Here is a 26,871-nt window from a genome sequence, read left to right on the forward strand (position 1 = left end):
TCTAAATTCCAGTGTATACAAGCCTCGTCGCTCCAGTCTTTCAACAGTGTCTCACCTGGACAGACTGGTTGGGTTCTTGGATGGAGTCGAGGGGGGAGGTAAAGGGACAGGTGTTGCATCTCGTGTGGTTGCAGGGGAAAGTGCCCGGGGAGGGGGTGGTTTGGGTAGGAAGGGACGAGTGGACCAGGGGAAAGTGGAGTCATGTTGGGCATGGAGACTGTGGGCTGGGGGGGGCCTGTTTCTGTGCGGTTCTGTACACCGTTGTGCGAATGGCCGTTGCGCTGATTGCGCGAATGAAGAGAACCCAAGGACTTGCTTTTTTGTAAAATTGCTCATTTTATGCATCGTGAACTTTAGGCAAAAAATATCGGTGAGATGCGGCTCGTCTCTACATCTCCTGCACCTGGCACTGCAAGGGCTCGACCCGCACCTCCTCGTCCCTCTCCAGAGCCACGTCGTACCTGCACAGGTGAGGCCTGCGGGCAAAAGCACACGGTCCATCAACACCTTTACCTGCCGTCGCCAGTCAGGTGAGATGACACTCAGCAGGAGAGTGTAGAGAGGTGTACGGCACCACTCTCCACCCTCCCCCTCACTCCCTCCGTCTCACCCTCTCTCTCCTTCTCTCCCTCCCTCTCTCCCCTATCCCTCCCCCTCTCTCTCCGTCCCTCCCTCCGTCCCTCTCCCTCCTCCTCTCTCCTCTCTCTCACCCCCTCTCCCTCTATCTCCCTCCCCTTCTCCCTCCCTCCCCCCTCTCTCCCTTATCCCTCCCCCTCCCTCCCTCTCCCTCCCCCTCTCCCTCACTCTCTCCCTCTCTCCCTCCCTCTCCCTTCTTCCGTCCCTCTCTCCTCTCTCACCCTCTCTTGCCCACTCCCCCACTCCCTCTCTTGCCCACTCCTTCTCTTCTGCCTCTCCTCTCTCTCTCATCACCTCTTCCTCGCCATCTCTCTCTCCCTTCCCCTCTCTCTCCCTCTCTCCCTCCCCCTCCCCCACCCTCTCCCCTTCCCTCCCTCCCTCTCCATCCCTCCCTCTCCCTCCCCCTCCCTCCCTCCCCCTCCCTCTCTCCCTCCCTCTCTGCCTTCTCCCTCTCCCCTCCCTCTCTTATCCTCTCCCTCATCCCCTCTCTTCCTCCCCTTTTCCTCCATCTCCCCCTCCCCCTCCCCCTCCCCCTCCCTCCCCCTCCTTCTCCCTCCCTCCCTCCCCCTCCCCCTCTCCGTCTCTCCCCCCGTGTTGCCTGGGACCCTGCTGACCTCTCTGGGTGCGTGAGTGACCGGAGCCTGAGACGGAGGAGTCCCAGCGTGAGTTTGTGTTCCAGCACGTTTGAGGAGCTGTACTTGAGTGAGATGCTGCTGATGTTGCCCAGGTCCTGGTCCACACTGACCAGGAGCGTCATCTCTCGGAACCGCTCAAAGGATTTTTCAGGGCTGTGGGAGCAGAGCGGAAGCAATAGCAGACGGCCGTGTAGAACAGTAGATATTATAGACAATAGACAATAGACAATAGGGGGTGCAGGAGTAGGCCATTCAGCCCTTCGAGCCAGCACCGCCATTCAATGCGATCATGGCTGATCACTCACATTGGGGGGGATCGCCGTGAGGGACGATGGGGAACAAACGGAGACCCAATGTGGGGGAGGTAGAAACATAGAAACCCTGCCTCAACCTAGAACCAGTCACTATTTCTTCACAAGATGTTGGAGTAACTCAGCAGGCCAGGCAACATCTCGGGAGAGAAGGAATGGGTGATGTTTCGGGTCGAGACCCTTCTTCAGACTGATCCAGTCACCCTTGCTTCCCCTCCCACCCCATGCCTGCCCCACCCTCGTTCACCGGCTAGTTTCACCGCCCTCCCGATTAATTTTACTGTCTGTATTCCTCGTTGTCATCTTCCCCTCAGCCAACAATGAACCGTTCTACATTTCATAAAAACACAGACAATAGGTGCAGGAGGAGGCCATTCGGCCCTTCGAGCCAGCACCACCATTCATTGTGATCGTGGCTGATCATTCACAATCAGTAACCCGTGCCTGCCTTCTCCCCATATCCCTCGATTCCACTAGCCCCTAGAGCTCTATCTAACTATTCTTTAAAATCCACCCAGTGAATCGGCCTCCACTGCCCTCTGTGGCAGAGAATTCCACAAATTCACAACTCTCTGGGTGAAAAAGTTTTCCTTCTCACCTCAGTTTTAAATGGCCTCCCCTTTATTCTTAGACTGTGTGGCCCCTGGTTCTGGACTCCCCCAACATTGGGAACATTTTTCCTGCATCTAGCTTGTCCAGTCCTTTTATGATTTTATACGTCTCTATAAGATCCCCTCTCATCCTTCTAAACGCCAGTGAATACAAGCCCAGTCTTTGCAATCTTTCCTCATATGATTCTAGTTTTAGAATTCTCTTCCCAAGGGATAGGCCTGAGTTTGTCTGTTTGCTTATTCCAGTGACTAGTTGCTTGTCTTTTCCTTTTTGTTTCCACTTTTAATTTCAGGTTCTCATGGGCCTTGCGCATTGTGAATGTCGGCAGACCAATTTCCCTCCAGGGTTGCATAAGGTTTCATCGTATCGTATTGTAGCGTGAACCGGAGCATTGTGACGTATCGTATCTGAGGTCTAAGATCATTCCGGTTCGGGTTTAGGTTTATTATCGTCAGGTGTACATTGAAAGGCTTTGTTTTACATGCTATCCAAACAGACCAGATAATACTATACAGGCACTTTGCATTTTACACAGCGATTACATCTGTAGAAAATTTGCCAGTCTGAAGAAGGGTCTCGACCCGAAACGTCACCCATTCCTTCTCTCCCGAGATGCTGCCTGACCCGCTGAGTTACTCCAGCATTTTGTGAATAAATACCTTCGATTTGTACCAGCATCTACAGTTATTTTCTTATAGACAATAGGTGCAGGAGGAGGCCATTGTGTTTTATCTTTGGTGTAAACCAGCACCTGCAGTTCTGAAGAAGGGTCTCGACTCGAAACGTCACCCATTCCTTCTCTCCCGAGATGCTGCCTGACCCGCTGAGTTACTCCAGCACTTTGTGATACCTTGGATTTGTACCAGCACCTGCAGTTATTTTCCTACACAACTTGCCGCTCCACTGCGATTTCTCCTCAAGGTACGTCCACTTTGAAGAAGTTCTCCTCCTCTCTTCGACGAGAGTTTAGAGACATCCTCTCTCGCTACTCCCCCTCTGTGATTCCTCCTGCCCTCCTGCTCTACGACCACGTTTTGACCCAGACTTGCTTCCACAGCCACGTCTGTTTTCTTGGGACTTGCCTGCACCTCCATCTTCTGCCTCGGGCTTTCCAGCGCCGATTCCAGACTTCCCAACCCGGACCCAACCCGGACCACAGGCTCCGACAGTCTATCTGCTGCTTTTCCCAACAGTTCTCCTTCCGTGCCCAGCGTTGCACTTAGATTTTAAGATTTAGAGATACAGCGCGGAAACAGGCCCTTCGGCCCACCGAGTCCGTGCCGCCCAGCGATCCCCGCACACTAACACTATCCTACACCCACTAGGGACAATTTTTACATTTACCCAGCCAATTAACCTACAAACCTGCACGTCTTTGGAGTGTGGGAGGAAACCGAAGATCTCAGAGAAAACCCACGCAGGTCACGGGGAGAACGTACAAACTCCGTACAGACAGCGCCCGTAGTCTGGATGGAACCCGGGTCTCCGGCGCTGCATTCGCTGTAAGGCGGCAACTCTACCGCTGCGCCACCGTGCCGCCGGCACCAGCAGGTCCTCGTTCTGAGTCTCCCACACCTCCGACCCTCACTCACCCACATCTGCAACAGGCCCCAACTATACTTCATCCTACGCCCTCAACACACGCTTCCTCGCCTAATACATCAGTCTGAAGAAGGGTCTCGACCCGAAACGTCACCCATTCCTTCTCTCCCGAGATGCTGCCTGACCCGCTGAGTTACTCCAGCACTCTGTGTCTACCTGTGGTGCACATTTAGTTTCATTCTCTTTGTTTAGTTTAGTTTGGTTTAGAGATACAGTGCGGAAACCACCGTGTCCACGCCGACCAGCGATCCCCGAACATTAGCTCGTTCCCTGCACATCCCCGCATCTATACATTCATTAGTGCAATATTCAGTCGTGTTCACAACTATCCTTAAACCAAGGTAGACACAAAATGCTGGAGTAACTCAGCGGGTCAGGCAGCATCTTACCAAGGGTCTCGACCCGAAACGTCACCCATTCCTTCTCTCCCGAGATGCTGCCTGACCCGCTGAGTTACTCCAGCATTTTGTGTCTACCAGGGGTTAAATTTAGTTTCGTTTCGTTTCGTTTCGCTTTAGTTTAGTTTAGAGATATAGCACAAAAAACAGGCCCTTCGGCCCACCGGGTCCACGCCGACCAGCGATCCCCACACACTAACACGATCCTACACCCACTAGGGACAATTTACACTTCTACCAAGCCAATTAACGTAAGTCTTTGGAGTGTGAGAGGAAAGCGAACAAATCCTTGGCATACTCACTGACTGTTTTTTGACATGACCACCGTTCCATTCCCTCCTGTTAGTCCAATTGTTAGGTAGCCTCTCCGAGCATTTTTGTTCCAAGGAATGATGTCCAGAAGATAATAAAACACTGCACGATACAAATACAGGCCAGATGGCTAAACGTAGTTCTAGTCTTCTCCTCATTCAAGGGCAGGGGTTGCCAACTATCTCACTCCCAAATACGGGACAAGGTGACGTTACTGTCCTACGCCCCACGTGACCTCACCCAGCCAGCGGCCACGTGTTCCCGTTCCACCAATGGCGGCCGCCCTACAGTGTCTGGGCCTACAGCGTTGGGACCTACAGCGTCCAGGCCTACTGCGTCCGGGCCTGCAGGCGGGTTGCTATGCAACCTCCGTTAGGCGGCGCCCGGGCCTCCGGACTTAGACTGTCAGGAGCTAAAATATCGGGCCTACAGCGTCCGGCCCTACAGTTTCCGGGGCTACAGTGTCCGGGCCTACAGTGTCTGGACCTACAGTGTCCGGGCGTACAGCGTCTGGGCCTACAGTGTCCGGGCCTACAGCATCCGGGCCTACAGTGTCCGGGCCTACAGTGTCCGGGCCTACAGCGTCTGGGCCTACAGCGTTGGGACCTACAGTGTCGGGACCTACAGCGTCAGGGCCTACAGCATCCGGGCCTACAGTGCCCCCCGGGCCCAATACAGGACAAGGGTGGTCCCGTACGGGACAAACCAATTTAGCCCAAAATACGGGATGTCCCGGCTAATACGGGACAGTTGGCGACCCCTATTCAAGGGTTTGAGGGATGTGGAGAGGAGATGGGGTGTTGAGGGTGAGGGGAGGATAGGTCACACGAGTGGAGGGCTTTAGGGAGGAGGTGGGTCGGATGTGTTGCGGTACAGTGCTGGGAGAGGTGTGGGTGGCAAGGGGGAGGATAGTTCATAAGTTCATAAGTGATAGGGAGCAGAATTAGGCCATTCGGCCCATCAAGTCTGCTCCGCCATTCAATCATGGCTGATCTATCTTTCCCTCCTAACCCCATTCTCCTGCCTTCTCCCCATAACCCCTGACACCCGCACTGATCAGGAATCTGTCTATCTCTGCCTTAAAAATATCCACTGGCTTGGCCTCCACAGCCGTCTGTTGGAATGAATTCCACAGATTCACCGCCCTCTGACTAAAGAAATTCCTCCTCAACTTCCTAAAGGAACGTCCTTTAATTCTGAGGCTGTGCCCTCTGGTCCTAGACTCTCCCACTAGTGGAAACATCCTCTCCACATCCACTCTATCCAGGCCGCTCACTATTCTGTACGTTTCAATGAGGTCCCCCCTCATCCTTCTAAACCCCAGCGAGTACAGGCCCAGTGCCCACAAACGCTCATCGTAGATTAACCCACTCATTGCTGGGATCGTTCTTGTAAACCTCCTCTGGACCCTCTCCAGAGCCGGCACATCCTTCCTCAGATACGGGGCCCAAAACTGCTCACAGTTACTCCAAATACGGCCTGACCGATACAGGTCGGTAACAGGCCCTTTGGCCCACCGAGTCCACGCTGACCATCGATCACCCGTTCACACTAGTTCTACGTTATCCCACTATCCCATCCTCTCCCTGCACACTGGGGGCAATTTAGAGAAGCCAATTCACCCACAAACCTGCACGTATTTCGAGTGTGGGAGGAAGCCGGAGCACTCGGAGAACCCACGCAGGTCACAGGGAGAACGTGCAAACTCCACACAGACAGCACCCGAGGTCAGCATCGAACCCGGGTCTCTGGGGCTGTGAGGCAGTAGCTCTCCCACTGCGCCGCAGTGCCGCCTAGGGTTGCCAACTTCCTCGCTCCCAAATATAGGGACGTCACCGCCCCGCGCCCCACGTGACCTCACCCAGCCATCGACCACGTGCTCCCGCTCCACCAATGGCGGCCGCCCGGGCCGGGAGGCGGGTTGCTACGCAACCTCCGTCAGGCGAACACGCTCGGCCCCGCTCCCCGAACACACTCCGTTAGCCTACACTGTCTGGGCCTACAGCGGCCCCTGGGCCTACACTGTCCGGGCCTACACTGTCCGGGCCTACGGTGTCCGGGCCCACAGTGTCCGGGCCTACACTGTCCGGGCCTACAGTGTCCGGGCCTACAGTGTCCGGGCCTACAGTATCTGGGCCCACAGTGTCCGGGCCCACAGTGTCCGGGCCTACAGTGTCCGGGCCTACAGTGCCTCCCGGGCCTAATACAGGACAAGGGCGGTCCCATACAGGACAAACCAATTTAGCCCAAAATACGGGACGTCCCGGCTAATACGGGACAGGTGGCGACCCCAGTGCCGTGCACGGCAGAGGTCGGTACTTACTGCAGAAGGGTAGTTCAGGGGAGGTTTGGAAGAAGACTTTATTCGGAAATCTCATGATGCTGCTGCTGTTTCTCCACTTCTCAAGGTGATAACCTACGGACAAAAGCAGACAAGCTTCTTACTTTAGTCCAGTGTAGTTTAAGTTTAGTTTTAGTGTGGTTTTAGTTTAGTTTAGTTTTAGTTTAGAGATAGTATGGAAACAGGCCCTTCAGCCAGCGATCCTCGCACACTAACACTATCCTATGCACACTAGGGGCAATGTTTTTACATTCATACCAAGCCAATTAGCCTACAAACCTGTAGATCTTTGGAGATGTTGGAGGAAACCAAAGATCTCGGAGAAAACCCACGCAGGTCACGGGGAGAACGAACAAACTCCGTACAGACAGCGCCCGTAGTCGGGATGGAACCCGGGTCTCCGGCGCTGTGAGGCACTGTGCCATACTGGTGAGTTACTGCTGACTAACGAGTCAAAAGAGAGTCAAAAGTGTTTCGTTGTCATTTACACAGAGACGGAACAATGAAATTCTTAGTTTAATTTTGTTTATCATTGTCACATGTACCGAGATACAGTGAAGAGCGTTTGTTCGTGTGCTGTCCAGTCCAAAAAAAAGACGAGACGCGATGTGGAGAAGAAAGAAAGGGAAGAGAGGGAAGGAGAGAAAGTGAAAGAGGGGAGATGTGGGGAGAGAAGGGTGGGGAGGGAGAGAGATAGTGAGGGAGAGAGAGAGGGACCGAAGACACAGTGAATGCACAACTCAATGGGAACCAGTGTCATTGGACGTGGAGAAGAGCTTATAGAGGTGTACAAAATCATGAGGGGAATAGATCGGGTAGATGCACAGAGTCTCTTGCCCAGAGTAGGGTAATCGAGGACCAGAGGACATAGGTTCAAGGTGAAGGGGAAAAGGTTTAATAGGAATCCGAGGGGTAACCTTTTTCACACAGAGGGTGGTGGGAGTATGGAACGAGCGGCCAGAGGAGGTAGTTCAGGCTGGAACTATCCCATCGTTTAAGAAGCAGTTGGACAGGTACATGGATAGGACAGGTTTGGAGTGATATGGACCAAGCGCAGGCAAGTGGGACTAGTGTAGCTGGGACATTGTTGGCCGGTGTGGGCAAGTTGGGCCGAAGCACCTGTTTCCACACTGTATCACTCTATGACTCTAAGAGGTAACTGCCAGGTGCCTGGGAAGAGCTGGTCCCTGGGGAGAGGGGTCTTGGGGAAAGATGGTCATTGGGGAGAGATGGTCCCTGGGGAGAGATGGTCATTGGGGAGAGGGATCTTGGGGACAGGGGTCTTGGGGAGAGATGGTCATTGGGGAGAGATGGTCATTGGGGAGAGATGGTCCTGGGGAGAGATGGTCCCTGGGGAGAGGAGTCTTGGGGAGAGATGGTCAATGGGGAGATGATCCTGGGGAGATGGTCCTGGGGAGAGATGGTCATTGGGGAGAGGGGTCTTGGGGAGAGATGGTCTGGGCTGCTTGCCTTGCCGAGGCAGTGTGAGGTGTAGATGGAGTCAGTGGAAGGGAGGTTGGTTTGTGTGATGGTCTGGGCTGCTGGCCTTGCCGAGGCAGCGTGAGGTGTAGATGGAGTCAGTGGAAGGGAGGTTGGTGTGTGCGATGGTCTGGGCCGCGTCCACAATTTGCTGCGATTTCTTGCGGTCTCGGGTGGAGCTGTTCCCAAACCAACCTCTGTGCTGCATGCCGGTAAAATGCTTTCCATGGCGCACCTGTAGAGCGTCCTGGGAGAGGTGTTCTTAGAGAGAGCGGTCTCTGAGGAGAGGAGGTCCCCTGGGAGAGGTGGTCATCGGGGAGAGATGGTTCTTGGGAAGAGAGGTCCCTGGGGAGAGATGCCCATGAGCAGAGGCGGTCATTAGGGGAGATACTCTTGGGAGAGGGGTTCCTTACCAAATACGGGATAGGTGCCGTCTTTCCGTGTGCAGTGGGCATCCTGGAATTCAGCGTAGGATCGGCACGGATACACGGTGATGTTGCAGGGCGGGATCATGGAGTTGATGTAGAGATAGACCGACCTCTGATGATCACACACCATGTAACGTTTCCCTGGAAGTGAAAGGAAATGCCACACAGGATAAGCCGGGTCCTGGACATTTCCACCTTGTTCAGCTCAGCTCAGTTTCAGTTCAATTTAATTTATTCTCATAAGGGATAAGATTAGAATTGGGCCATTCGGCCCATCAGGTCTACTCCGCCATTCAGTCATGGCTGATCTATCTCTCCCTCCTAACCCCATTCTCCTGCCTTCTCCCCATAACCCCTGACACCCGCACTAATCAAGAATCTATCTGTCTCTGCCTGAAATATATCCACTGACTTGTGGCCTCCACAGCCGTCTGTGACAAAGAATCCCACAGATTCATCACCCTCTGACTAAAGGAATTCCTCCTCATCTCCTTCCTAAAGGAACGTCCTTTAATTCTGAGGCTGTGCCCTCTAGTCCTAGACTCTCCCACTAGTGGAAACATCCTCTCCACATCCACTCTATCCAGGCCGAGGTACAGTGTATCTGCCACCACCACCACCACCACCCCTGGCAGTGCGTTCCAGGCACCCACCACCCTCTGTAAAAACCTTGTTCCGCACATCTCCTTTAAACTCTGCCCCTCTCACCTTAAAGCTGTGCCCTCTAGTATTTGCCCCCACAAGAACAGCCCCTACGGCCCATGATGTCCGTGTCGAACATGATACCAAGCCCAACTCTTACCCACCTACAGTTCAGTTCAGTGTAGTTTATTGTCCCTGTACCGAGGTACAGTGGAAAGCTTTTGTTGCGTGCTAACCAGTCAGCGGAAAGACAACGCATGTTTACAATGGATCCATTTACAGTGTACAGATACGTCAAGTCAAGTCAAGTCAAGTCAATTTTATTTGTATAGCACATTTAAAAACAACCCACGTTGACCAAAGTGCTGTACATCTGATTAGGTACTAAGGAAAAAAATGAAACATACAGTAGCATGCAAACAGTTCACAGCGCCTCCTCAATGGGCCTCAAACGATAGGGAGTAGAAATAGGTTTTGAGCCTGGACTTAAAGGAGTCGATGGAGGGGGCAGTTCTGATGGGGAGAGGGATGCTGTTCCACAGTCTAGGAGCTGCAACCGCAAAAGCGCGGTCACCCCTGAGCTTAAGCCTAGACCGCGGGATAGTGAGTAGCCCCAAGTCGGCCGACCTGAGGGACCTGGAGTTAGAGAGGGGGGTTAGAAGATTTTTGATGTAGGGGGGGGGAATGTCCATTTAGGGCTTTATACGTGAATAGGAGGAGCTTGAAGTTGATTCTGTACCGTACAGGGAGCCAGTGGAGAGAGGCCAGATACGTGATAAGGGAATAGCGTTTAGTGCAAGGTAAAGCCAGCAAAATCCGATCAAGGATAGTCCGAGGGTCACCAATGAGGTAGATAGTAGTTCAGCACTGCTCTCTGGTTGTGGTGGGATGGTTCAGTTGCCTGATAACAGCTGGGAAGAAACTGTCCCTGAATCTGGAGGTGTGCGTTTCCACACTTCTGTACCTGTTGCCCGATGGGAGAGGGGAGAAGAGGGAGTGGCCGGGGTGAGACAGGTCCTTGATTATGCTGCTGGCCTTGCCGAGGCAGCGTGAGGTGTAGATGGAGTCAGTGGAAGGGAGGTTGGTTTGTGTGTGTGATGGTCTGGGCCGCGTCCACAATACGCTGCGATTTCTTGCGGTCTTGGATGGAGCCGTTCCCAAACCGTGCTGTGATGCATCCCGATAAAATGTTTTCCACGAGGCATCTGTAGAAGTTGGTGAGAGTTGGTAAGTTTGGGACGTGCCGAACCTCGTGACCCATCTGAGGATGTAGAGGGGTTGGCGTGCTTTCTTGGTCGTTGCTTCAATATGGGTGGTCCAGGAGAAGTTGTCCATGACCCATCCCACAAGATCCATATCCCTCCGTTGCCTGCATATCCAACAGTCTCTCAAACACCACCATCACTGCTGCTGCCACCACCAGTCCCAGCAGCATGTTTAGGGTTGCCAACTGTCCCATGTTAGCCGGGATATCCCGTGTATTGGGCTAAATTGGTTTGTCCCGTGCCGGACCACCATTGCCCCGTATTAGGCCCGGGGGGGGGCGCTGTAGGTCCGGACACTGTAGGCCCAGACACTGTAGGCACGGACACTGTAGGCCCGGACACTGTAGGCCCGGACACTGTAGGCCCGGACACTGTAGGCCCGGACACTGTAGGCACGGACACTGTAGGCCCGGACACTGTAGGCCCGGACAGTGTAGGCCCGGACACTGTAGGCCCGGGGGACGCTGTAGGCCCGGGAGGGGCTGTACGCCTGGACACTGTAGGCCGGACATTGTTGGCCCGGACACTGTTGGCCCGGACAGTGTAGGCTCGGACAGTGTAGGCCCGGACAGTGCAGGCCGGACAGTGTAGGCCCAGACAGTGTAGGCCCGGACACTGTAGGCCCAGAGGCCCCTTAATGGAGGTTGGTGGAGCGGGAGCACATGGCCGCTAGCTGGGTGAGGTCACGTGGGGCGCGGGGCGGTGACGTCACCCTGTCCTTTATTTGGGAGTGGGATAGTTGGCAACCCCTAAGTGCGTTCCAGGCCCCCCACCACGCTCTGTGTGGAAAACACCAGGGTGAGCGATAATTTAAAAATAAATAGACATGGATAGGAATGAAGATGGAACCAATACAAACCTCCCAGTATAGTCGCTGGGCAGCCAGGCTGGTCTGCCCCTCCATTTGCGTAATAATCGATGTGACCCAGGAACTCACGGTAGCCAAGAGCTGTTGGCAGAAACGTGTTTCAAAGATCAGTTCACAATAGAAGACAGACACAAAACTGCTGGAGTAAACCCAGCGGGTCAGTCAGCATCTCTGGAGAGAAGGAACAGGTGACGTTTTTCAGGTCGAGATCTTTCTTCAGACAACTCTTCAGTCTGAAGAAGGGGTCTCGACTCAAAACGTCACCCATTCCTTTTTTTCCGGAGATGTTGCCTGACCTGCTGAGTTACTCCAGCGTTTTGTGTTTGTCTTTGGGTTCAAATTGGCATCTGCAATCCCTTCCTGTACATTAGTTTACAATTAAATGTACATTAGATGCAGAATTAAGACAACATAGAAACATAGAAACATAGAAAATAGGTGCAGGAGTAGGCCATTCGGCCCTTTGAGCCTGCACCGCCATTCAATATGATCACGGTTACTGAGCTGGATGATCAGCCATGATCATATTGAATGGCGGTGCGTACAGGCTCGAAGGGCCGAATGGCCTACTCCTGCACCTATTTTCTATGTTTCTATGTTTCTACAGACTTTCAGTGGTGCACTCAGCTGGGATTTTCTTTAATCCAATTATTTATTTTTCCAGGATTTGCAGGTTTAGTTTAGTTTCGTTTATTATTGCCACGTGTACTGAGGTACATGGAAAAGCTTTATGGTGCGTGCTAGCCAGTCGAGGAAAGACTATATATAATTACAATCGAGCCGTCCACAGTGGACAGATACAGGATAAAGGGAATAACGTTTAGTGCAAGGTAAAGTCCGATTAAAGATAGTCCGAGGGTCTCCAATGAGGTAGATGGGAGGTCAGGACCACTCTCTAGTTGGTGAGAGGACGGTTCAGTTGCCCGATAACAGCCGGGAAGAAACAGCCCCTGAATCTGGAGGTGTGCGTTTTCACACTTCTGTACCTCTTGCCCGATGGGAGAGGGGAGAAGAGGGAGTGGCCGGGGTGGTCATTGGCAAGGTCAGCAGTTATTACCCATCCCACACTGCCCCTTGAGAAGGTGGTGAGGACCACGGCAGTAGAGTTGCCGCCTTACAGCGAATGCAACGCCGGAGACCCTGGTTCCATCCTGACTACGGGCGCCGTCTGTACGGAGTTTGTACGTTCTCCCCGTGACCTGCGTGGGTTTTCTCCGAGATCTTCGGTTTCCTCCCACACTCCAAAGACGTGCAGGTTTGTAGGTTAATTGGCTGGGTAAATGTAAAAATTGTCCCTAGTGGGTGTGGGATAGTGTTAGTGTGCAGGGATCGCTGGTCGGCGCGGACCCGGTGGGCCGAAGGGCCTGTTTCCGTGCTGTATCTCTAAACTAAACTAAACTGAACAGCATGTCTCACTCAACTAAACGTTATTCCCTCCAACCTGTATCTGTACACTGTGGACAGCTTGATTGTAATCATGTCTAGACGTTTTGTTGATTTGATAGCACGCAATAAAAAAGCTTTTCGCTGTACTTCGGTACATGTGATACTAAACTTAACTAAACTAAACTAACCTAAACTAAGCTACGCTGAAGAAGGGACCCAAAACGTCACCCATTCCTCTCCAGAGGTGCTGCCTGTCCCACTGAGTTACTCTAGTTTTGTGTCGAAGCTAAACTAAACTAACCCAAGATAAACTGAGTTTAACTCCCCCTCCCATTCCCAGTCTGACCTTCCTGTCCTGGGCCTCCTCCATTGTCAGAGTGAGGCCCAGCGAAAATTGGAAGAACAGCACCTCATATTTCACTTGGGTAGCTTACACCCCAGCGGTACGAACATTGACTTCTCTAACTTCAGATAGTCCCTGCCTCCCTCTCTCTCCATCCCCTCCCCTTTCCCAGTTCTCCCACCAGTCTCCCCGTCTCCGACTACATTCTATCTTTGTCCCACCCCCTCCCCTGACATCAGTCTGAAGAAGGGTCTCGACCCGAATCGTCACCCATTCCTTCTCTCCACAGATGCTGCCTGACCCGCTGAGTTACTCCGGCATTTTGTGTCTACCTAAGATAATCTAAACTAAACTAAGAGAAACTAAATTAAGCTAAACTAAACTGATATCAGAATCCTCCAAAGTCCTGAGGCCCCACAATAGTTGTCCAGGTGCTTCAGTCTTGAAGTGAGATCTTGCCCGGGGACGTGCGGGCAGGGGAGAGGGCGAGATTACCATCGATATCCGTGTGGAGAACGTCGACCAGCTGGGCATCGGAGGGATCCAGCCTGTCGTCCACTCCTTTCCCTGTGAATAGAGGACTCGCCGGGTCCAGACCTGTCCAACAAGAGAGGAAACTCCCAGTAAATCCCATCAGAACACACCCCACCCTTCCCATTCCTTCACCCACCTTTCGGGGTTGCCAACTTCCTCACTCCCAAATAAGGGACAAAAGGTGACGTCGCCGCCCCGCGCCCCACGTGACCTCACCCAGCCAGCGGCCACGTGCTCCCGCTCCACCAATGGCGGCCGCCCGGGCCGGGAGGCGGGTTGCTAGGCAACCTCTGTCAGGCGAACACACTAGGCCCCACTCCCCGAAAACAGACTATTAGCCTACACTGTCTGGGCATACACTGTCCGGGCCTACACTGACTGGGCCTACACTGTCCGGACTTACATTGTCCGGGCCTACACTGTCCGGACTTACATTGTCCGGGCCTACACTGTCTGGACCTACATTGTCCGGGCCTACACTGTCCGGGCCTACACTGTCTGGGCCTACACTGTCTGGGCCTACAATGTCTGGGCCTACATTGTCCGGGCCTACAGCGACTCACAGGCCTACAGTTTCCGGGCCTACAGTGTCCGGGCCTACAGCGTCCCCCCGGGCCTAATATGGGACAAGGGCGGTCCCATACGGGACAAACAAATTTAGCCCAATATACGGGATGTCCCGGCTAACACGGGACAGTTGGCCACCTTGCCCACCTTACACATTTAGGGTGAATGCACAGAGTCTTTGGCCCAGGGGAGGGGAATCGAGAACCAGAGGACATGGGTTTAAGGTGAGACGGCCAAAATTCAATAGGAACGTGAGGTGCAACTTTTTCCCACACAGTTACTCCAGCACTTTGTGTCTTTTTTTTGTGAACCAGCACCTGCAGTTCCTTGTGTCCACCTATCGCTTGCCAGATCTTGCCCCACCCCTCCCCTCTCTCCACCTCTCTCCACCATCTATCCGCCCCCTTACTGAATCAGCCCAAGGAAGGGTCCTGACGCGAAACATCATCTGTCCATCCCCATCTACAGGATGGTGGCGCGGTGGTAGAGTCGCAGCGCCAGAGACCCAGGTTCCATCCTGACTCTAGATGCTGTCTGTACGGAGTTTGCACGTTCTCCCGGTGACCGCGTGGGCTATCCCCGGGTGCTCCGGTTTCCCCCCACATTATAAAGACGTGCAGGTTTGTAGGTTAAATGGCTTCTGTAAATTGGCCTTAGTGTGTAGGACAGAGAGTTCAGTCAGAGAGTTGTGAATCTGTGGAATTCTCTGCCTCAGAAGGCAGTGGAGGCCAGTTCTCTGAATGCATTCAAGAGAGAGCTAGATAGAGCTCTTAAGGATAGCGGAGTCAGGGGGTATGGGGAGAAGGCAGGAACGGGGTACTGATTGAGAATGATCAGCCATGATCACATTGAATGGCGGTGCTGGCTCGAAGGGCCGAATGGCCTCCTCCTGCACCTATTGTCTATTGATAGAGGTAGTGTACTGGGTGATCAATGGTAGGTTTGGACTTGGTGGGCCGAAGGGCCTGTTTACACACTGCGTCTCCAAACTAAACTAAAACTAAGATGCTGCCTGACCCACTGAGTGCACCAGCACTTTGTGTCTTTTTTTTCATAAACCAGCAGCTGCAGTTCCTTGTGTCCACCTATTACTTGCCAGCTTTTGCTCCAACCCCTCCCTGCATCTTAGTTTAGTTTAAAGATACAGCGCGGAAACAGGCCCTTCGGCCCACCGAGTCCATGCCGACCAGCGATCCCCGCACACTAACACTATCCCACACACACACTGGGGCCAATTTACATTTACACCAAGCCAAATCTGCACGTCTTTGGAGTGTGGGAGGAAACCGGAGCACCCGGAGAAAACCCACGCAGGTCACGTGGAGAACGTGCAAACCCCGTGGTCAGAATCGAACCCGGGTCTCTGGCGCTGTAAGGCAGCAATTCTACCCACTGCGCCACCGTGCCGCCCTCTCGCCCCCCCCCCCCACACACTCCACCTGCCTGTAGAAGGGTCCCGACCCAAAGCATCGCCCGTCTACTCTCTCCACAGACGCTGCCCGGCCCGCTGAGGTCTTGCGGCAGATCGCATTTATCACGGGACGATAGTGCTCACCCGTTATCCGGCCGATCTTTCCATCAAACCTTTTGCCGACGAAACCCGAGATATGAGCGCCCAGACTCACGCCGATCATGTGGATCAGGTCCAGGGAGCCACCTTGCCGCTGAGGAAACAGAGTGAAGGATGAACAATCAATCAACTCCTCTCGCAAAACCGTAACGGGAAAGGTTGCGATCACATCCTAGTGCTAGTGTGCGGGGATCGCTGGTCAGCACGGACTCGCTGGGCCAAAGGGCCTGTTTACCCCCAGTATCTCTAGGGTTGCCAACTGTCCCCTATTAGCCAGGACATCCCGTACTTTGGGCTAAATTGGTTTGTCCCGTACGGGACCGCCCTTGTCCCGTATTAGGCCCGGAGGGGGGGGGGGGGGGGGGTGGTGGGGCGCTGTAGGCCTGGAAGCTGAAGGTCTGGGCAGTATAGGCCTGGACACTGTAGGCCTGGAAGCTGAAGGTCCAGACAGTGTAGGCCCGGACACTGTAGGCCCGGACACTGTAGGCACGGATGCTGTAGGCCCGGACTCTGTAGGCCTGTTTCTGCGCTGTATCTCTAAACTAAACTAAACTACTAATTGTTGTTACATCAAACAGAGAACAGCACAGCGCACGAACAGGCCCTTCGGCCCACAATGTCTGTGCGGAACATAATGCCAGGACCAACTCTTACCCACTTGCATTTAACCCATCCATTCCCTGCATATCCATATACCTATCCAAAAGTCAGGTGTAATGGGGGGAAGGCAGGAGAATGGGGATAGGAGGGAGAGATAGATCAGCCATGATTGAATGGCGGAGTAGACTTGATGGGTCAAATGGCCTAATTCTGCTCCTATCATTTATGTATCACTCTGTGACTCTACGAAGGGCCTGTTTCCACACTGTATCACTCTGTGACTCTATGAAGGGCCTGTTTCCACACTGTATCACTCTGTGACTCTATGACTCTAAACATAACCCTGGAAAAGGGGCTTGACCGTACCCAGGCACACGTGACAATAAAGTGAACCGTGAACCGTAAACAGAAAACCTTACCAGTATGTTGTGAATCACGGGTTCCAAAATGGCGGCGACCTTCTTGGTGTTGGTGACGGCATCGCTGTAAACAATGGTGGTGGCCCCCCTATTCCAGTCGACGATGATGAGGTTGATATCGTCCACCAGCAGCAGGGTCTTGATCACCTTCCCCAGCCAGTTAGGGGGGGAGCCGAAGGGGCGGTAGCCGTGGATGAGGAAGATGGTCTTCTTCTTGACGTCCAGAGGCCGGGTGTGTGTGTCGTTGATCAGCTGGCCACACGCTGCGTCGCCGCTCGTGTACAGGAGCAGCCTCACCACCAGCGGCGTGCCGATGACGCTCTCCGTGAAGCGCAGCTTGGTGAAGCTGTGGCACTCCAACGTCGCTGAACAAAAAGGCAGAGTAGAGTGGGGGACACCAGCAACACAGCCACCGTGAGGTAGACGCACAATGCTGGCGTGACCAGGCAGCGTCACGGGAGAGAAGGAACGGGAGACCCTACTTCAGACTGATGTCAGGGAAGGGGGGACGGGACCGGGAGATTACAATAGACAATAGACACTCAGTCTGAAGAAGGGTCTCGACCCGAAACGTCACCCATTCCTTCTCTCCTGAGATGCTGCCTGACCTGCTGAGTTACTCCAGCATTTTGTGAATAAATCCCTTCGATTTGTACCAGCATCTGCAGTTATTTTCTTATAGACAATAGGTGCAGGAGGAGGCCATTCGGCCCTTCGAGCCAGCACCGCCATTCAATGTGATCATGGCTGATCATTCTCAATCAGTACCCCGTTTCTGCCTTCTCCCCATACCCCCTGACTCCGCTATCCTTAAGAGCTCTATCTAGCTCTCTCTTGAATGCATTCAGAGAATTGGCCTCCACTGCCTTCTGAGGCAGAGAATTCCACAGTTTCACAACTCTCTGACTGAAAAGGTTTTTCCTCATCTCAGTTCTCAATGGCCGACCCCTTATTCTTAAACTGTGGCCCCTGGTTCTGGACTCCCCCAACATTGGGAACATGTTTCCTGCCTCTAATGTGTCCAACCCCTTAATAATCCCTTAAGATTGATTGCGTCTAGCCCAGGACGACTGAGCGCAGTGGTTCAGCGAAACGATCGCCGAGCCTACGCTTGGTCTCGCCGACGTTTCCACTACTGGGAGAGTCTAGGACCAGAGGGCACACAGCCTCAGAATTAAAGGACATTCCTTCAGGAAAGAGATGGGGAGGAATTTCTTTAGTCAGAGGTTGGTGAATCTGTGGGATTCTTTGCCACAGACGGCTGTGGAGGCCACAAGTCAGTAGAGATGTTTAAGGCAGAGATAGATAGATTCTTGATCAGTGCGGGTGTCAGGGGTCATGGGGAGAAGGCAGGAGAATGGGGTTGAGAGGGAGAGATAGATCAGCCGTGATTGAATGGCGGGGTAGACTCGACGGGCCGAATGGCCTGATTCTGCTCCTATCGCTTATAAATTTATGAACAGATGATTATTGAAGAATGATCTGCACCAGGGCCACTTATAGACAATAGACAATAGGTGCAGGAGGAGGCCATTCGGCCCTTCGAGCCAGCACCACCATTCAATGTGATCATGGCTGATCATTCTCAATCAGTACCACTTGCCGTAGTGGGTGGGCTGGTGGCACTGTGGGTGGGCTGGTGGCACGGTGGGTGGGCTGGTGGCACTGTGGGTGGGCTGGTGGCACTGTGGGTGGGCTGGTTCAGTTAAGTGCGGGGGTCAACTAGGGCTGGCAACTTTCTCACTCCCAAATATGGGACAAGGTGACGTCACCGCCCCGCGCCCCACGTGACCTCACCCAGCCAGCGGCCACGTGCTCCCGCTCCACCAACGGCGGCCGCCCGGGCCGGGAGGCGGGTTGCTACGCAACTTCCGTGAGGCGAACACGCTCGGCCCCGCTCCCTGAACACACTCCGTTGACCAACACTGTCCAGGCCTACAGTGTCCAGGCCTACTGCGGCCCCCGGGCCTACACTGTCCAGGCCTACAGTGTCCGGGCCTACAGTGTCCGGGCCTACAGTGTCCAGGCCTACAGCGGCCCCCGGGCCTACACTGTCCAGGCCTACAGCGGCCCCCAGGCCTACAGTGTCCAGGCCTACAGCGTCCGGGCCTACAGTGTCCGGGCCTACAGTGTCCAGGCCTACAGTGTCCAGGCCTACAGCGTCCCCCGGGCCTAATATGGGACAAGAACGGACCCGTATGGGACAAACAAATTCAGCCCAAAATACGGGATGTCCCGGCTAATACGGGACAGTTGACATCCCTAGGGACAACTGAGGAAGGGGAAACTTCAAGAGAATGGAAGAGTGAAAGAGACTGATGGTGAGATTGGGCCATGATTATTTAGTTTACTTTAAGTTATTATTGTCATCACGTTCAGAGGGCACAGCCTCAGAATTAAAGGGCACTCTTTTAGTAAGGAGGTGAGGAGGAACTTCTTTAGTCAGAGGCTAGTTAATCTGTGGAACTCACTGCCACAGAGGGTTGTGGAGGCCAAGTCAGTGGTGAGACCGCACCTGGAGTACTGTGTGCAGTTTTGGTCTCCAAATTTGAGGAAGGATATTCTTGCTATGGAGGGCGTGCAGCGTAGGTTCACTAGGTTAATTCCCGGAATGGCGGGACTGTCATATGTTGAAAGGCTGGAGCGATTGGGCTTGTATACACTGGAATTTAGAAGGATGAGGGGGGATCTTATTGAAACATATAAGATAATTAGGGGATTGGACACATTAGAGGCAGGAAACATGTTCCCAATGTTGGGGGAGTCCAGAACAAGGGGCCACAGTTTAAGAATAAGGGGTAGGCCATTTAGAACAGAGATGAGGAAGAACTTTTTCAGTCAGAGAGTGGTGAAGGTGTGGAATTCTCTGCCTCAGAAGGCAGTGGAGGCCAGTTCGTTGGATGCTTTCAAGAGAGAGCTGGATAGAGCTCTTAAGGATAGCGGAGTGAGGGGGTATGGGGAGAAGGCAGGAACGGGGTACTGATTGAGAGTGATCAGCCATGATCGCATTGAATGGCGGTGCTGGCTCGAAGGGCTGAATGGCCTACTCCTGCACCTATTGTCTATTGTCTATTGTCAATTGTCTATATCTTTAAGGCAGAGATGGACAAATTCTTGATTAGAACGGGTGTCAAGGGTTATGGGGAGAAGGCAGGAAAATGGGATTAGGAGGCAGAGAGCAGCCATGATTGAATGGCGGAGTGGACTCCACAGCCTTCTGTGGCAATGAGTTCCACAGATTCACCGCCCTCCGATTGAAGAAGTTCTTCCACACCTCCTTTCTAAAAGAGCGCCCTTTAATTCTGAGGCTGTGCCCTCTGGTCCTAGACTCTCCCACTAGTGGAAATATCCTCTCCACATCCACTCTGTCCACTACTCCTGTAACTCACAAAATTATTGCACTGCATGTTAGAATCTTGAAGCCTTTTTGTAAATTGTAATGAGGCTGTAAATGATTGTCTGTTCAGACCTGTGATTCCTCTAAACCAGGAAATAACTTGTTCTGCATCTTAGATGCTTATCTAAGATGTTTCTAAGCCGAGCGGCTCGGTGGCGCAGCGGGTAGAGTTGCTGCCTCACAGCACCAGAGACCCGGGTTCGATCCCGACGACAGGCGCTGTCTGTACGGACTTTGTATGTTCTCCCCATGACCTGCGTGGGTTTTCCCCGGGTGCTCCGGTTTCCTCCCACACTCCAAAGACGTGCAGGTTTGTAGGTTAATTGGCTTGGTAAAATATTAAATTGTCCCTAGTGTGTGTAGGGTAGTGTAAGTGTGTGGGGATCGCTGGTCGGCGCGGACTCGGTGGGCCGAAGGGCCTGTTTCTGTGCTGCATGTCTAAACTAAACTAAACGAAACTAAGTGTATCATAGTTTAGTTTAGAGATACAGCGCGGAAACAGGCCCTTCGGCCCACCGAGTCCGCGCCGACCAGCGATCCCCGCACACTAACACTATCCTACACCCACCAGGGACAATTTTATATTTATACCTAGCCAATTAACCTACAAACCTGCACGTCTTTGGAGTGTGGGAGGAAAACAAAGATCTCGGAGAAATCCCATGCAGGGAGAACGTACAAACTCCACACAGACAGTACCCGTAGTCGGGATGGAACCCGGGTCTCCGGCGCTGCATTCACTGTAAGGCAGCGTCTCTACCGCTGCGCCACCGTGACCGCCCTAGTGCTTATGTGTAGTGATATTTGTCCTGAACTGTACGCAAAAATGAATTTCACTGTACCTCGCTCCTCGTGACGATGGAGTACCGGTGAACCATTGAACAAACGCACTCACTGTCTAACTCAACGTTATTCTCTCACCCCCTCACCCCCGAGATTACCCTTCCCTCGCCCCTCCCTCACCCCCCCCCCCTCACCCGACCCCTGAAATCCTCTCACCCACCTCTCTTCCTTCTTTTCTCCTCCTGACCTTTCCATCTCACCACATTCCTCTTTTCTCTCCCTTCTCACTGATCTCTCTCTCTCCCTCTCCCTCTCCCTACCTCCCTCTCCCTCCTCCTCTCCGTCTTCCCTTCCCCCTCCCCCTCTCCCTCTCCCTCCTCTCCTCCCTTTCCCTATCTCCCTCTCCCACCTCTCCTCCCCCTCTCACCCCCTCTCCCTCCCCTCTCCTCCCCCTCTCTCTCCCTCCCTTTCTTTCCCCCTCTCCCTCTCCCTCCTCCTCCCTCTCCCTCTCCTTCTCCCTCTCTTTCCCTCTCCCTCTCCCTCCCTCTCTCCCCATCTCCTCTCCCACCCACCAGTATTCCTGGCGCCAGTATCCCACATCCAACTGAGGCAGAGATCAGACAGTCGGCTCTGATTGGGAATTAAATCCCAATCTTCACTCACGAGGGCCGGGAGTTTGGGGCCCGGCTGTCAAAGTGTTTACATTCCCAGGAGCGAGGATCCCTCTCCCTGACCACTGGCGTGGAAGGGTCTCGACCCGAAACGTCGCCCATTCCTTCTCTCCTGAGATGCTGCCTGACCCGCTGAGTTACTCCAGCATTTTGTGAATAAATACCTACGATTTGTACCAGCATCTGCAGTTATTTTGTTATACTGGCGTGGGACCAAACAGGGATTTCACCAAAGACACACACACACACACACACACACACACACACACACACACACACACACACACACACACACACACACACACACACACACACACACACACACACACACACACACACACACACACACACACACACACACACACACACACACACACACACACACACACACACACACACACACACACACACACACACACACACACACACACACACAAAGCTGCAGTAACTCAGCACAGCATCTCTGGAGAGAGGAGCGGGACACTTACCCGGACTATCTGTAGTTTAGTCCAAAAGCCACACAACAAACCGCAGTCTGCGGAGATCATTACCTGAGGTTAGGGCCTTGGCACACAGCAGCAGCAGCAGTGATAACCATCGCAACATCGCCTTGGGAGGGAGGGGGTGCAGATTCAGGAGTGAACGAGAAGTCGGTCTGGAAACTGTTAAAGAGAACTCGTAGCCGATCGCAGCCAATGTGTTTCACTACAAACAGCCCAGCAGACAGTCAAATATCAACCAGTTACCATAGAGATGGGAGGGGGAAAGAGATTGTGAATCCAAACGATTGCCACATTTAATCCCAGCCTGTCAGTGCTAGTTACAGGAAATCCTAAACCTCTGCCTTCAATGAAACCGAATTCACAGCAGGTCAGAACACGCCGGGGCGACTGTGCGGATTATTCAGTGGCAGCAGCTAGGTAACTTATCCTTGAACCATGCAAGATGCTCAGGAAGGAGATCAGCCTGGTTTGGCAACTGCTCTGCCCAAGACAGCAGGAAATCACAGAGGGTTGTAGATGTAGCCCAGTCTATCACACACACAGCCACACTCCCCACCATTGTAGATGTATCCCAGCCCATCACACACACACCACACTCCCCACCATTGTAGATGTAGCCCAGCCCATCACACACACACCACACTCCCCACCATTGTAGATGTAGCCCAGCCCATCACACACACACCACACTCCCCACCATTGTAGATGTAGCCCAGTCTATCACACACACACCACACTCCCCACCATTGTAGATGTATCCCAGTCTATCACACACACACCACACTCCCCACCATTGTAGATGTAGCCCAGTCTATCACACACACACCACACTCCCCACCATTGTAGATGTATCCCAGCCCATCACACACACCACACTCCCCACCATTGTAGATGTAGCACAGTCTATAACACACACACCACACTCCCCACCATTGTAGATGTAGCACAGTCTATAACACACACACCACACTCCCCACCATTGTAGATGTAACTTTTTCACCCAGAGAGTTGTGAATCTGTAGGATTCTCTGCCACAGAAGGCAGTGGAGGCCGATTCACTGGATGTTTTCAAGAGAGAGTTAGATCTAGCTCTTAGGGCTAACGGAATCAAGGGATACGGGGAGAAAGCAGGAACGGGGTACTGATTCTGGATGATCAGCCACGATCATATTGAATGGTGGTGCAGCTCGAAGGGCCGAATGGCCTCCTCCTGCACCAATTGTCTATGTTTCTATGTAGCCCAGTCCTTCACGCTCCCCATCATCGACTCCATCTACACTTCCACCGCGCCTCAGAAAAACAGCCAACATAATCAAGGCTAGGCCTCTTCAGCTGTAGGTTTAGAGATGCAGCATGTAAACAGGCCCTTCAGCCCACCTAGTCCGCGCCTATCAACGATCACCCCCACACACTAATTCCACCCTTCACACACACACACAAAGGCCAATTTAAACAAGCCAATTGAACTACAAACCTGCACGTCTTTGGAGTGTGGGAGGGAACTGGAGCACCCGGAGAAAGCCCACGCAGTCACAGGGAGAAGGTGCAGACAGCGGTCGTGGTCAGGATCGAACCTGGGTCTCTGGCGCTGTAAGGCAGCAGCTCTGTGGCTGTGCTACCGTGACGCCCAGTCTTCTCCCGTCTCCCGTCAGGCAGAAGATACCGAAGCTTGAAAGCCCACACCACCAGACACAGGACCAACTTCTTCCCCTCTGTATTCAGGCTTGTGAACGGGCCTTCCCATAGGCGAGGATGTGTCCCGATTCTCCAACCTATCTCTCTCTGCGGACTCTTGGACCGTGTGTCTGGACTGATTACGCCACACTTAACACTGGGAAATTGGATTCTGCACTCTGGTGGTATTTTTCTCTTTGTACGAAGGGTGGCACTGTGGCGCAGCGGTAGAATAGACAATAGACAATAGACAATAGGTGCAGGAGTAGGCCATTCGGCCCTTCGAGCCAGCACCGCCATTCAATGTAATCATGGCTGATCATTCTTAATCAGTACCCCGTTCCTGCCTACACCCCCTGACTCCGCTATCCTTAAGAGCTCTATCTAGCTCTCTCTTGAATGCATTCAGAGAATTGGCCTCCACTGCCTTCTGAGGCAGAGAATTCCACAGATTCACAACTCTCTGACTGAAAAAGTTTTTTCTCATCTCAGTTCTAAATGACCGACCCCTTATTCTTAAACTGTGGCCCCTTGTTCTGGACTCCCCCAACATTGGGAACATGTTTCCTGCCTCTAACGTGTCCAACCCCTTAATTATCCTATACGTTTCGATAAGATCCCCTCTCATCCTTCTAAATTCCAGTGTATACAAGCCTAGTCGCTCCAGTCTTTCAACATACGACAGTCCCGCCATTCCGGGAATTAACCTAGTAAACCTACGCTGCACGCCCTCAATAGCAAGAATGTCCTTCCTCAAATTTGGAGACCAAAACTGCACACAGTACTCCAGGTGCGGTCTCTGCCTCACGGCGCCAGCGACCCGGGTTCGATCTTGACTACGGGCGCCGTCTGTACGGAGTTTGTACATTCTCCCCGTGACCTGCGTGGGTTTTCTCCGAGATCTTCGGTTTCCTCCCACACTCCAAAGACGTGCAGGTTTGAAGGTTAATTGGCTTGGTGTAAATGTAAAACTGTCCCGTGTGTCTAGTATTGTAAAATAGTGTTAGTGTGCGGGGATCGCTGGTCGGTGTGGACTCGTTGGGCCGAAGATCCTGTTTCTGCACTGTATCTCTAAACTAAACTAAACTAAACTAAAACACTACCTGTGTTTGGCCTGATTGTATTCATGAGGAACAGGTGTATCATTAGGCCATTCGGCCCATCAAGTCTACTCCGCCATTCAATCATGGCCGATCAATCTCTCCCTCCTAACCCCATTCTCCTGCCTTCTCCCCATAACCTCTGACACCCGCACTAATCAAGAATCTATCTATCTCCTCCTTAAAAATATCCACTGACTTGTGGCCTCCACAGCCGTCTGTGGCAAAGAATCCCACACATTCACCACCCTCTGACTAAAGAAATTCCTCCTCATCTCCTTCCTAAAAGAACGTCCTTTAATTCTGAGGCTGTGCCCTCTGGTCCTAGACTCTCCCACTAGTGGAAACATCCTCTCCACATCCACTCTATCCAGGCCGCTCACTGTTCTGTATGTCTCAATGAGGTCCCACCTCATCCTTCTAAACTCCAGCGAGTACAGGCCCAGTGCCGACAAACTAGTATAGTATGTATACTAGGAGGCGACCCAGGACAGAGCTGGCCTTCCTTCCACCGCTGAGATGCTGCTGCTCCAGCAGACCACTCCATAGAAGATGGTCGATACAACCACCGTGTTGTAGAAGGTCCTTAGGAGAGTGCCCCAAAGGACCTGAGTCTCCTCAGCAGATAAGGTCTGCTCTGGCGCATCGGTGTTTTCAGTCCAGTCCAGTTTATTGTTGAGGTGGTACTTATAAGAATCCACCCTCTCGAAGTCCGTCATGTATAGTATAATCTTATTTAATTGGATAGCACGCAAACAAATGTTTGTCACCGTATCTCGGAACGTGACAACAGTAATCTAAACCCTGAACTTGCATCATTGGTAGTCACAAAGAAGAAGGATTTTATTTCACGGCCCTTTCAAGGCTCACCAAAGCAACGCACAGACGATGGAGTGGATTGTGTCAGGCACTTGTTCCCGTAACTCTAACACAACATGCTCCCTCCCACATGCAGCAAAGGGCTAATGTCCAAACAATGTGCAGGAAGGAACTGCTGGTGCTGCTTTACACCAAAGATAGACACAAGAAGCTGGAGTAACTCAACGGGTCAGGCTGCATCTCTAATCTGTCCGAACAATCCTTTGTTTCAGGAACGTAGACACAATGCAGATGCTGGCTTACAAGAAAAGACACAAAGTGCTGGAGTAACTCAGCGGGTCAGGCAGCATCTGGAGTAACTCAGCGGCAGTATGTTGAAAGACTGGAGCGGCTAGGCTTGTATACACTGGAATTTAGAAGGATGAGAGGAGATCTTATCGAAACGTATAAGCTTATTAAGGGGTTGGACACGTTAGAGGCAGGAAACATGATCCCAATGTTGGGGGAGTCCAGAACAAGGGGCCACAGTTTAAGAATAAGGGGTAGGCCATTTAGAACGGAGATGAGGAAAAACGTTTTCAGTCAGAGAGTTGTGAATCTGTGGAATTCTCTGCCTCAGAAGGCAGTGGAGGCCAATTGTCTGAATGCATTCAAGAGAGAGCTAGATAGAGCTCTTAAGAATAGCGGAGTCAGGGGGTATGGGGAGAAGGCAGGAACGGGGTACTGATTGAGAATGATCAGCCATGATCACATTGAATGGTGGTGCTGGCTCGAAGGGACGAATGGCCTCCTCCTGCACCTATTGTCTATTGTCTATCTCTGGAGAACATGGATAGGTGACGTTTCACAGAGTGCTGGAGTAACTCAGCGGGTCGGGCAGCATCTGTGGAGAACATGGATAGGTGACGTTTCAAAGAGTGCTGGAGTAACTCAGCGGGTCAGGCAGCATCTGTGGAGAACATGGATGGAAATGTTT

The 26,871-nt window shown here is 52.7% G+C and overlaps 1 protein-coding gene across 3 annotated transcripts in view; it reads right to left on the reverse strand.

The window, feature by feature from the left end:
* Positions 1-335: 335 nt before the first annotated feature.
* The window catches only part of LOC144598614 (lipase member H-like), a 64,398-nt gene continuing 37,862 nt past the window's right edge, over positions 336-26,871 (reverse strand). Inside the window, exons 1-11 of one of the 3 annotated variants that reach the window (XM_078408820.1) lie at positions 23,777-24,090; positions 22,351-22,408; positions 16,949-17,313; positions 15,915-16,023; positions 13,754-13,855; positions 11,521-11,610; positions 8,740-8,895; positions 6,830-6,922; positions 4,497-4,608; positions 1,251-1,424; positions 336-476 (exon numbers count right to left, since the gene is read on the reverse strand). In XM_078408820.1, the coding sequence (XP_078264946.1) occupies positions 389-476; positions 1,251-1,424; positions 4,497-4,608; positions 6,830-6,922; positions 8,740-8,895; positions 11,521-11,610; positions 13,754-13,855; positions 15,915-16,023; positions 16,949-17,313; positions 22,351-22,405 (1,344 nt within the window). In that variant the 5' untranslated portion in view covers positions 22,406-22,408; positions 23,777-24,090 and the 3' untranslated portion in view covers positions 336-388. Of the gene's footprint in view, positions 477-1,250; positions 1,425-4,496; positions 4,609-6,829; positions 6,923-8,739; positions 8,896-11,520; positions 11,611-13,753; positions 13,856-15,914; positions 16,024-16,948; positions 17,314-22,350; positions 22,462-23,776; positions 24,091-26,871 lie in introns of those variants that run through there. The other 2 variants (XM_078408819.1, XM_078408821.1) reach the window with 2 other exon arrangements.

This window comes from Rhinoraja longicauda, chromosome 12, assembly GCF_053455715.1.
Source record: "Rhinoraja longicauda isolate Sanriku21f chromosome 12, sRhiLon1.1, whole genome shotgun sequence".
Classification (NCBI taxonomy): Eukaryota; Metazoa; Chordata; class Chondrichthyes; order Rajiformes; family Arhynchobatidae; genus Rhinoraja; species Rhinoraja longicauda.